The 12,181-nt window shown below is 42.5% G+C and overlaps 1 protein-coding gene across 1 annotated transcript in view; it reads right to left on the bottom strand.

Moving 5' to 3' along the window:
- The window catches only part of wdr90 (WD repeat domain 90), a gene marked incomplete at its 3' end in the record, with an annotated part of 46,114 nt that overhangs the window by 23,100 nt on the left and 10,833 nt on the right, over positions 1–12,181 (bottom strand). The window contains exons 13-20 of the mRNA XM_080747527.1: positions 11,890–12,035; positions 11,364–11,421; positions 11,043–11,161; positions 10,310–10,471; positions 8,734–8,864; positions 4,948–5,064; positions 3,161–3,396; positions 2,048–2,184 (exon numbers count right to left, since the gene is read on the bottom strand). Of these exons, the coding sequence (XP_080603653.1) occupies positions 2,048–2,184; positions 3,161–3,396; positions 4,948–5,064; positions 8,734–8,864; positions 10,310–10,471; positions 11,043–11,161; positions 11,364–11,421; positions 11,890–12,035 (1,106 nt within the window). The remainder of the gene's footprint in view (positions 1–2,047; positions 2,185–3,160; positions 3,397–4,947; positions 5,065–8,733; positions 8,865–10,309; positions 10,472–11,042; positions 11,162–11,363; positions 11,422–11,889; positions 12,036–12,181) is intronic.

Genomic DNA, 12,181 nt, shown 5'->3' with positions numbered 1-12,181 from the left:
ATTTCTGTATAGGCCTTCGCTCTAGCTTCCGTCGACACTACACAGCCAGTAGTGCCTTGTGAATTCACTGCAGCCACTGTTATGTATGACGAGAGGAGGAAGTTAGCTAACAGTTAGCTATTAGCTTCTTTATTTTTTAGAAGCCCGATCTGAAGCTATTTTAGTCGCAAAAAAACGTTGTCTTTGGTCTGGGAACACAATTCAGAGAAAAAGGTCTCTAAAGATGTGAGTTTATATTGGTGTGGGCGGCGCGGTGCGGCAGCGTTGCCCGATTACGGGCCGATGTAAACAGAGACGCGGCCCCGGGCATGGATGGAAAATTAGACGGGGGCTTCGTTGAGGCCTCCGATTAATTAATTCATTTTATTAAATATCCCGGACTACCCGGAATACGTCGCGCCGCCGACAGTATATATTGAGTTTTTTTGGGGGGGCTCTAAACTTCATTTTAAACCATTTTCAATGGAATAAATCGTCGGACCATCTAGCATCACTCGTTGGAAAGCGTAGGACGACCCAGGACCACCCACATCTCTACAAGCAGCTCAGGGTAAGTAAAATAGCAAAAAAAACATTGTATTGGATTGAAATAAAGCCGAACTTGTTCGGGATAGGCACAAAAAGGGTTAAAATCAAATAGTGTTTTAAACGTGGTGAATTAAGTCACCAATTTGCCGCAAAGAGTCTAATGATCGTTATAATAATGTCCTTGACAATCAAAATATGTCAGAATGTTGATGGAGTGTCATTAAAATGAATGTTGACATGGCACACTGACTATCTAGAAAATAAAAACATGGCACTTCATTTCAAAAAGGTTGCTGACCCCTGCTCTATGGTAATACGGACCTGGAAATAACGTACTTGATAAGTCTTTTTTTTTCACTCTCTACCAAATCTCTTTGCCAGAAAATAGCCGTCGTGTCATGTTCTGCCCCATGTTCTGCACTGTGATGTTGGGGGTATTTTGATTATCGCGATAATATCTTAAATCACAATTTCTTTGGTCACAATAATCGTGACATGAAATGTTCATATCGTCACATCCCTAGGTGGATGTGGGTGGTCATGTGGAACGCATGGTAATGTTGCAGTCACAATATCAATGGCACCGTTTGTACCTTAGCACAATAACCACATCAACTTGCTATTTGAATTAGGTTTAGATTTACTACTCGTCTTGGACAATGTGATGTTCAACTGAAAAAAGTTTCATGGGCAAAACTTTGACTATGAGGGACACTATGAAAGAGATGATGATGCTGACAAGTATTACTAACACCAGTAAGACTCCCTAATCGGGAGATAAGTGCCTGTCAGGTCGCATACACAAACTTTAGAAGGCAATGGTAGCCAATCAGGAGGGAATATGGGAAATGGGACAGATCCATGTTGATGACATGACTATAGAGATACTGTTTACCGTTATTTTAGGGCAAAATCTGTAGAAGCAGTGTCCAAGAATGGTGGCGCTAGAAGAGGGCCATGTGAGAAATGAGGGGTGGAGGTTGTGGTTTGGCAGCCAAGGAGTGTGTGTGCAAAGTTTGGCATGGATCGGGCAACGGTAGCGGAGATATGAGTAGGGGAAAAGTGTGACGTGTGACAGACTGACAGCCGGTGGAGGTTTTGATAGTAACTGCGACCTGACGGTGAACTGTGAACTGACGTGATTATTTGACATTATCGCAATTATTTTGTCATAATCGTCATAATCGTGAATGTTGAAAAATGTGAGAAATAGTGGAAATAGCAGATCTACAAGCTCAAAACGTTGTGAGCTTGTAGATCGGCTATTTCCACTATCAATGTTATTTTTTAAGTAGTAAGTTGTCAAATATGTCAGTAATGTATTTGTATATTTAGGTTATGTGTCATATCTACCATATGCAACTTCAAAGCCTAAAAGCCAAACAGAAATGTAATTATCAACGACAAAAACACAATTAAATCGTTAATCGCCAATTATTTGAGTGACAATTAATCGTCATGTAAAATGTCATATCGTGACAGCCCTAGCTGTACATCCCCCAGGTCCGTTTAACCTTACTTGTGTTCAGCCAGTAGCTTGGCTTGGGAGATGTCAAAGACCCTGACGATGCCGGAGCTGAAGCCACAGGAGAACACTTGCAGGCTGGCATGGAAAGCCACGGAGCAGGGGCTGTCCTCCGAAACAAAGTCGTACAGCTGTGCACAGGGGACAACACAGGAGAATGCATACTTACAGTATGTGTACTGTATATATGGTGCAGGACTTGTACAGCACCTTGCAGTTGCAGTTACAGCAGAGTACCACACAGTAGAAACTCAACTATTTGAACGAACCAATAAATAACACAGTGATATTTTGCACCTGCATGAAAGGTACACAAACACAGGCCAACACAAACACAGGCCAATGAAAGTGCACAGAGATACATACAAAGGATACAAAATGCATACATACTTGTAAAGCTTTCTAATGAATGTACAGCATATCCATTGGTTGAAAACGCATTGATTGTAAATGGTTGGCAGGGTTAAAATCTCAGGTGTGTTCTTACAAAAACTGTGGGTCAGTCAGTGCAGTGCAGGAACCCAACAGTACCTGCATAACCTGCACACGTTAGAAGTGTGGAATAAGGGATGAGGAACTTTAGATTTTTTAGTCAGAATTGTGATGGCTCCCGAGGCTTGCACAGAAAACAAAAGCACAGAAAATGGTCATTTAAACTACAATTTAGGGCCTGGCCGGCTGGTCTAGCCAGCCAGAGAATTATATGTATTTGACCGCGCCCTGCACACCCCCCCCCCCCCCCACCTAAAACATTTTGTTCAAGAAGCAAAGATTTGAGTTTAAAAGAATATATATTCAAAGATTTACAAAATATTTCACGTTTAAAAAACAAGAATAGCAGATATACAAGCTCATAGCGCGGCACTCAAAGTATAAAAAATAATGGTTAAAGTGGTTAAGTGACACAGACGCAATCTCTGTGTTAATGGGGTTCAACTTTAGCCTGGCTCGGCCAGACTATATACTAATGCAGCTAACTAACTGCAGTATACATCCCCACCTTGTTTTAACATGGGTGGATTGTCTGGCTGTGCTAGGCTAGTCCAACTTCACTTTAGATTTAACACACGGCAAATTCAACACATGTTTCCATGTTAGTTAGTGGACCTGCTGGAGGGTGTCCATGTGCCAGATGCGGACGGTGCCGTCGCCGGAGGCGGTGGTGAGGTGCCGCCGGATCCCGTCCACGCTGAAGCCCAGCACGGCGTCCGTGTGCGACCTCATCAGCGTGTTGTAGCCGCGGCTGGCCACGTCCAGGCAGCCCAGGTTACCTGTGGAGGTGGCCGCCAGGACCTGCAGGCCGTCCGGGGACACGGACACCAGGCTCACCGGGCCTTCGTGCTCTGGGGGAATAAGGACGTGGTGGGTAGGGATGGGTATCGTCTGCGATACTTTTAATGGTATCGATCGCATGACATCGATGCTATCGGGTATCGGTTCACGTAAAAACGAACGATACCTCGTTTCGATACTCTGGGACGCACCCCTGGCCGGTCGCATCTGTAACAGTTGGGCTACTGAGAGTTTAATGACTGCTTTAGTAGGCTACACTTGTTACTGTGGAAAATAGCCGACAATAGCCTATAATGTTTATTATGATGATGATTATCCAACGTCTATACTCTCCGCTCCGCCACACTGTGTGATCATCATCATCACCTCTGCTCTACCGCAGCAGCCAGCCAGCGGGTCACCACTCTTTCCGTGTTGAAGTTAAACCTAAATAAAAAGTATCGAAAATGGTATTGAAAAGGGTATCGTATCGATTCCCAGGTATCGAAAAAGGTATCGTATCGATTCAAAGGTGAACGATACCCATCCCTAGTGGTGGGTTCAACTCGCTTTGTCTACAACGCACATTTCAAAGCTATTCATTTATCCAACATGCTGTGTACAATGAAGACAAGTGGGGGAAAAAGTGAGAAAAATATATAAAAAAGAAATACATAAAAATATAAAATAATAGACATCGGATAGATAAAACATTAAAGAGGTCTTGACATGAAATTAAAAAAGAAAAAAAAAGAAAGTGGAAGTGAAAAAAAAAGAAAAGGGAGTGGATTAGGGTTTATCATCCACAAAAAATAACCTTGAATTAACAGAGAAAAACAACACAAAAGAATGAAAATAACACCGCTCAGTTGTGTCTGTGTCTTGTAGAGTAGTTGTTCTCAAAGTGGACTCTAGGTTCCTTTATGGGGGGTCTAAATTGACCCATACAAGTCTGTAACTTTGGCAGTGTACAAATGGAACCAAATGGACCCTATCCATTTGTACACTGTCAAAGTTAAGGGGAGACCTTCAAATTCAAAGTTTGAGAACCACTGTTGTAGAGAGAACATTGGTTTGAAATTGTTCAATCATACAAGAAAGCCCCAGCAAGTGTTATCCTAGCCTCGCAAGCCATCCCGAGTTACGTCATCACCAATGTGCTTCCTTTCTCGGTCTGGTGTCCCTCCCATCGAGTCTCTTTATGAGAATTTAGGTTCAATTTCCAATCAAAAGGCTGCATTACGAGCGAACCCGCCTCACACCGCTCCTGATTGGTCGAGCGGCTGCTACAGCTCTCGCATTTTGTAAATAAACATGGCGGACCCCATGTCTGATGCGAATTCACAAATCGCAAATAAAAGCTGCATTAAGCGAAGTTTTATCTGAAATCAACGGCATCTCATAACTTAAAAACGAACAACAGTTTGCACCTTTGGAATTTCTGTCTGTAAAAGACGTATTTGATGTACTCCCGACGATGTTTTGATGCGCTGATGACTACTGAATGGACCTGTCAGTCAAAGTTTATAGTAACTACGTCATCGCGTAATGCATTGTCTATGGAGAACTCCCAGACTCTCCTTTTGGAGAGTCTGGCTGTTGCGAGGCTAGTGTTATCCTACCAGCTTCCAGGAAGACGTTGGAGAAGTCAAGGGGCCAGAGCCTCAGGAAGCCGTCCTCGCTGCCTGTGGCGCAGAAATCTGGTGACATGCTGATACTGTTGACAGCGATGCCTGGACCTGGGACACACACACAAAGAGACACCCACAAAAACACATACAGTACACTTACTACCAGTAAAGCTGGTTGCACACTGTACTGGGTTTTTGAAATCCGAAATCTGGAGGCCAGGGAGAGAGAGAGGAAAGAGAGAGAGAGCAAGGGACTCGGTGGCAACAGTTGCGAAAATCGGAAATAAATCAACCCTGGTCTGAAAATAAATACGAAAGGGGCGGCAGTGTGCAAACATGATTGACTTAACACTTTGCCGTCCGAAATAGAATGGTGGTTGGTAGATTAGCCGTGAGATTTCTATTATTGTATTGTGATCTGAGACATAATATTATGTTTATAAACATGACCCCGCCGCCCTTCCTTCTTGGACAGCGACGTTGTTTTTTCTTTTTTTCCCCCCCCCCCAGGTCATAAACTCACCGTGATTATCTGGTTCTCCGTTGGGATAGAATGGGGGTTTTGGCCGATCATCGATCTCCCCGTGCGTTTCGCGTGCGCGATCCCTTCACGTAAATGTCCCCGCAAATAGTCCATGTGTGACTCAAAAGCAGAACTGAAAATTTTCGCTAGCATAGCCCCTAGCATGGCTGCTGTAGAAGCACCAGGGTAGAGACAGTAACCGAATAGGGTAATGTGCCTTGGAAAAGGAAAGGCCAATGACATCACTTCTGCTTCATGTCAGCCCAGCCATGAGCTATCAATGCACGAGTGGTGACTAGGGAAGGTTAGACGATCGCCGATTTTCGGATCAAAATCATTTATTCCGGTTTTAATGACAAAGTCCGGGAAAGTACGACGTGGCTGAGACTCCCCGCTGGGATGTGCGATAGGGTACGGTTTTAACATTAAGGGGCTCCCCATGGCTTTGAAAGGGTTAAGGTGAGTTTTTTATTTTTTTATTTATGTTATCCGAAATTTGCTCCGATATTGGGCCTGAAAAACGCAGCTGTCTAAGACCTTTAGACAGTAAAAACACCAGGGTGAAAAGTTACAGAATTCACCCAGGACGGAATTTATTTGCAAGTGTGATCTGAGTTGTGGTTGGTTGTTTAAGTTGGACAAAATTTGGAAAAAATATTTTCCCAAATATGGATATGACAGACGTCTGACATCATAGATGTCCATGTTATAGACCACATGAGACTCACACAATGACAAACCCTAACCCTAACCCTATGTTCAAATATGGGCATTTCTAGCCACAGTATGGACTTAATATTGATGACATCTCCATATATGGGCATACAGTGTAAGGGACAAGGACGGAATGTGCTGTCACAACATTGGCGTTACCCTCTGACATTACTGACAAGATGTGACGGTTTTCATAGTTAACTGCGACCTATAGAGCATCGCAGTTGAAGCCCCACCCCGTCCTCACTCTGGTGTCGGAAGCGTTTTCCCCATTCATTTCTTCCATAGACATTTCATAAAGTATTTATTTAAACGTTTTTAAGCCTTGGACAAAGCCACCTCGGCTGGAGAGGAATCATGTCAATATTCACATTTTTTTGAATGCAAAGATTAATTAGAAAGCTGAAAAAAGGGCAGGGTACAAAACTGTGTACATCATTATTTTTAAAATTGCGGAAACTACACTCCTAGAATGCATTGCGAATGCCACTTGTTGTCCTGAAATATAGCCCTTAAATCACGCTCAGTTTAGTTATCCAGGCCAGCATATGGCCTGAAATGTAGTGATTGTCATCTCTGTGGACGCTCTTATCGTCATCCTTAACATAGTGCATCATATTTGTAAAAGAAAGACAATCGCTCACGGAGTTCTGCTGAAGTGCAATAATCCGCCGGGAAGACAGGGGCAGTATCTACTTCCGCGGTAACCGCAAGATATGTGAAAGAAGAAGAAGCTAGACCAATCACAGACGTAGATTTCACGGGATGTACATGTTAGCAGTGTGGGAAATGCAGTTCTTCTCCGTGCGATCTTGATTAAAACGTGTTTTTACTAAAACTAGAGTGATTGCATACATACTCGGGGGTTCTACAGGAGCATATAGAACCATTTTACAACCACCAGCCTAGTGGTAAGTGTACATTGAATTGCTACGACTTTGTGGCTGATAATGAAAAACCCTATGGTAAGAATGAATGGCGAGCTTGCTTCCGACACCTCACTGCGATGCTGTATGGTCACAATCAGGCCTTCATTGTAGGGTCAAGGCTATTTGGCCTTTGGTGTTGTCAGCTTTTTGAGGCCAAATCCCAGGGCAGGAAGGCCATAAAATAAAACAATGACTTTAAATAATGGATTTAGGTTAAAGATGATTGCATTTTAATATAGTACAAGTACAGTATAACTATCGGTGACATATAACCTGTTACAAAATAATGTATTTGCATCCAATATATTGGTCTCAATATTTCTCACATTAAGCACTAAATATTCACAGATGTTTTTTGTTTTGTTGTATTTTGCTCTATTTTCCCCCAAACAAGTATTTTCATTGAAGATTAATTGTGATCAACTTAATTAACAATCAATTAAATCTCCACAATACGATTATTGTGAGTGTTTTCTTATCACGATAAACGATGATATCGCGCATCATTCCCATCCCTACCTGTCAACCCTGCTGCCTGCTACTGTAAATTTGTAGCTTGTAGATCTGCTATTTTTGAAAAATCGTGAAAATTTGAATTTTGACCCGATTCTATAAAGCCCCTTTTCGACTGCAGTTTTAGCACCACACCACACCACACTACACCACACCACACCGCACCACATAAAAATATCTACATTTTCCATTACAAAAAAGTACCCCTATCGGTAAGAAACAAATTGACCCTTTTAACTGTGATTATAATACAATATAAATTTGCATTACAACTATCCTAGTTATGATGCACTGTAATGGATTATAACTGTGATTATAATACATTATAAAGTATTAATGTATTACTATGATAATTAAAATACACTATAATAGATTATAATAGTGGTTATAACACAATAGAATCTATTATCATGTATTACAACTATATCCTGGTGGTCTAAATGAAAAGTCAGTAAGTGATCAGTCATTATGAAGTGTTTGGACCTGTTTGGCCTAGCTCAGACCTACTCTAGAGTGGATACTTTTTAGTACCCTGTTTAGTACCACTTTCACACCACTCTACCCAGGTCATTGTAGTGGAAAACCTGGCACAAGTGTGCGGTGTGGTGTGGAGTGGTGTGGAGTTGGGCCAGTGGAAAATGGGCTTAAGTGTCTTTTGAATCCTTCTAAGATTTTTGGACCTATGTTTCTATGTCAGCAATCTGGCCAGCCATCGTCAAAGAAAAGGTCCTTTTCACTTAACTGGAGCTCAGTTAATCTGTTCTTGAGAGACTACTATGTCAGTGGTACTCAAACCTTTTCATGTGAAGGACCCCCAAAATGATATTTATTTGGCCACGGACCCCCATTTCAAAATATCTAGTTCCAGGGACCACCCAGAAGCAAAATTTTAGTTACAAACGTTCGCTTTGAAAATACATATTCAAAGATTTACACACATTTTCACGACTAATTCCAAAAATAGCAGATCCACAAGCTCACAGCGCGGCACTCGGTGCCGCGCTGTGAGCTTGTATATCTGCTATTTTTCACTGGTTAAAGCATTCAATAATTCTAGGCCTAAATGGGTTAATCTGCTCATCTCTGCCCCTGGCTTACCTGAGCTAAAGGTATGTTTCTCCCTGCGCTGTGCGTGGCGCTGCTGTGCTGGCAGCAGCCTCCGGACATTCTTTACAATCACTCTGCTGTAGTCAATCTCCAGAATGTGGCCACTCCGACTGCTGACAAATCTATGGACAAACAAGCCATGTTGGGAATAAGGGACAGGTGAGCTTTAGCACAGTGGTTCTCAAACCTTTTCATGTCAATAACCCCCAAACAAAATGAAAATATTTTGTGTTGTAAATAGGGACGGGACGATATGCGATATTATCGTTTATCGTGATAAGAAACACTCACGATAATCGTATCGTGGAAATTACATTTATCGTGATATGGTCCTCCGTCATGCACTGGGATTAATTCACCTTTTATTTGCCGAGCTGCATATCCGGTACCACTTGAACCCTCTATAATTGGTAAAAGGTACTTGTAATATACGTACTTGATACAGTCTTTTTTTCATTCTAGATCAAATGTCTTTGCCAAAAAATAGCAAATGTTCCACCCCAGGATAATGGATTTTGATTATCGCCATAATATAGTAAATCACGATTTCTTTTGTCACAATAATCGTGATATGACATTTTCATATCGTCCCATTCCTAGTTGTAAAGATGTTTTTTTTGTTGTATGTCTGTCTTGTGGCAGCCTTGAAGTGTTTGTAAGTGATACTATGTACTATGGTACAGGCCAAGGCACCGCTCACTCCCACTGGGTGGGATTTCTTTGTATTATTATTATTATTACAAAATCAAGGTGTTTTGAAAACAGCAGATCTAGTACATTGTGACACGTTGTGATCTTGTAGATCAGAGCTGTACATAGAATTACAGTGTTTTTTTAAGCTAAATTTAACACATTTTTCTGGTCACCCACTGAAACCTCTCCTTGGAGTCCCCAGACTCCACCGGGAGTAGAACCACTGCCTTAAATTTAGGCCTAGAATTATTGAATGCTTTAACCAGTGAAAAATAGCAGATCTACAAGCTCACAGCGCGGCACCGAGTGCCGCGCTGTGAGCTTGTAGATCTGCTATTTTTGGAAAAAGTCGTGAAAATGTGTGCAAATCTTTGAATATATGTATTTTCAAAGCGAATGTCTGTAACTCAAATTTTGCTTCTGGGTGGTCCCTGGAACTAAATATTTTGAGATGCGGATCCGTGGCCAAATAAATATCATTTTGGGGGTCCTTCACATGAAAAGGTTTGAGAACCACTGACATAGTAGTCTCTAAAGAACAGACCAACTAAGCTCCATTTAAGTGAAAAATACCTTTTCTTTGACGATGGCTGGCCAGATTGCTGACATAGAAACATAGGTTTTTCAAAAAACCATAGAAGGATTCAAAAGAATCGGGATTATAGAATCGGGTCAAAATTCAAATTTTCACGATTTTTCAAAAATAGCAGATCTACAAACTCGCAGCGCGGCACTCGGTGCCACGCTGTGAGCTTGTATATCTGCTGTTTTTCAATAGTTAAAGCATAAAATAATGATACGCTATAATGTGTACCCGTTCTGAATGGGTTTTAACAGAGTTGAGCAGCATGTGGCGAGGGTTCCGCCGACTTACAGCGTTCGATCGTCCGGTTCGCGGTCAGCGGGGTGTCCCTCCTCGAAGGCAACGTCGGTGAACTCCAGGGAATGGTACTCTCCGAGGTTGACTGGACAAGAGCGCAAGGCCCTGCTCCGCAAGCGCCACAGACGCACATTGTCGCGACCGCACGACACCATCCTGAATGCACACACCAGACAAATTAACACACACAGTGTTTCTCAAACTTTTTTTTCTGCATGGGCACACTTTTCACGTCCCAAGAATCCATGGGCACACTTTTCATGTCCCAAGAATCCATGGGCAGTGGGCACACCAACATAATACGGGGGTGTAAATATCGTCGCTGTCGGGAAGAAACCTTGTATCTCCAAGTTTCAAATTTGTACAAGTAAAGACCTGCTTCATCATACAAGGCTGTCGCACAACAGTAGTGAAAGCAGCCGATCTACAAGCACACAACGCCTCGCACCGCGAGGCGTTGTGTGCTTGTAGATCGGCTGTTTTCTAGTTTTCACTCGTTTTCTAGTTTTCACTGGTTTAAATCATTTTTAAAATGATAAATACAATACTGGCTTTCAAGCCGTTTCAAGGGGCACACTTGACCCTTCTCAGGGGCACACCAAAGGTCCCCAGGCACAGTGGTTGAGAAACACTGGATTAACAAACGCACATGTTCCATTAATTAATGCAAGGCCGTATATAATATACTAAATTATAATATTTCAAATCCACCATCCTTAAGGATTACCTTGTGTCGTCAAAGGAGGTGATCTTCATGGTCTGGATGTCCACGTCCGTGTGTGCTTTGGCGAGGACCGTCACCTCTCCCCCTTTAGTGACATGTAGAGTGTTCCACACCACCACCATCTGTGCAATAAGGTTGTATCAGCAAACCAAGAAAGACAGATACGCTCTACTGAGGCAGGGCCCTAAAATTAGCAAATAAATAGATTTTCAAAACATGCACTGTACTGTGCTTTGATCTACAAATTTCAAATTGATCTTCTAAACGCTGGGTTGTTTTCTCCACCGTAATGTCAAGTACAGGTAATTATAGAAAATAGCTTACTGTTTTGCTGTGCTTGTCTTTGCCCACACCACAGAGCAACCCACCACTGTATGAGAAGCTTTAGGAGGCAGAGATGCACAAAAGACAATAAGTAATTGAATGACGCGTGTGAGAGTCTGTGTGTGTGCAAGTATGATTATGTGTATCTCCACTGAACTCCACTAGCCTATTTTGCTTTCATTTATCAACATTATCTTCTGTGTTGTTGTCCTTGTCTTGCTGTTATTTTACTGTAAGATGCCAATTTGAACACGTGCAAGTCAAGAAAGATTTGGATATCTTACTGTGTGTGTGGGTGTGTGTGTGTGTGTGTGTGTGTGTGTGTGTGTGTGTGTGTGTGTGTGTGTGTGTGTGTGTGAGAGTGAGAGTGAGAGAGAGAGAGAGAGAGAGAGAGTGTGTGTGTGTGTGTGTGTGTGTGTGTGTGTGTGTGCTTTTGTATTCCCAATATTGGCCTTTCTTTTGCTCTTCGTGTGGATTGTGGACATAAGATACAATATTTAAATGTGCACGTTTTCATTTTGTTCACCTTAGTGAAGACAACGAATGAGCGTGCGTCCTGAACATGGCCATGCACAGTCCTTTGTGATAGTTCCACACTCTGACCACGCTATGGCTGCCAGACTGTGCCGAGGCTAGTACTGTGGTGTTACCGTTGAATGCTAATGCAGACACCTGTAGCGACACACACACACACACACACACACACACACACACACACACACACACACACACACACACACACACACACACACACACACACACACACACACACACACACACACACACACACACACACACACACACACACACACACACAC

Source organism: Nannobrachium achirus, assembly GCF_963921795.1.
Source record: "Nannobrachium achirus genome assembly, chromosome: 18".
NCBI classification, from domain to species: Eukaryota; Metazoa; Chordata; class Actinopteri; order Myctophiformes; family Myctophidae; genus Nannobrachium; species Nannobrachium achirus.
This window is presented reverse-complemented; position numbering and strand designations above follow the sequence as displayed.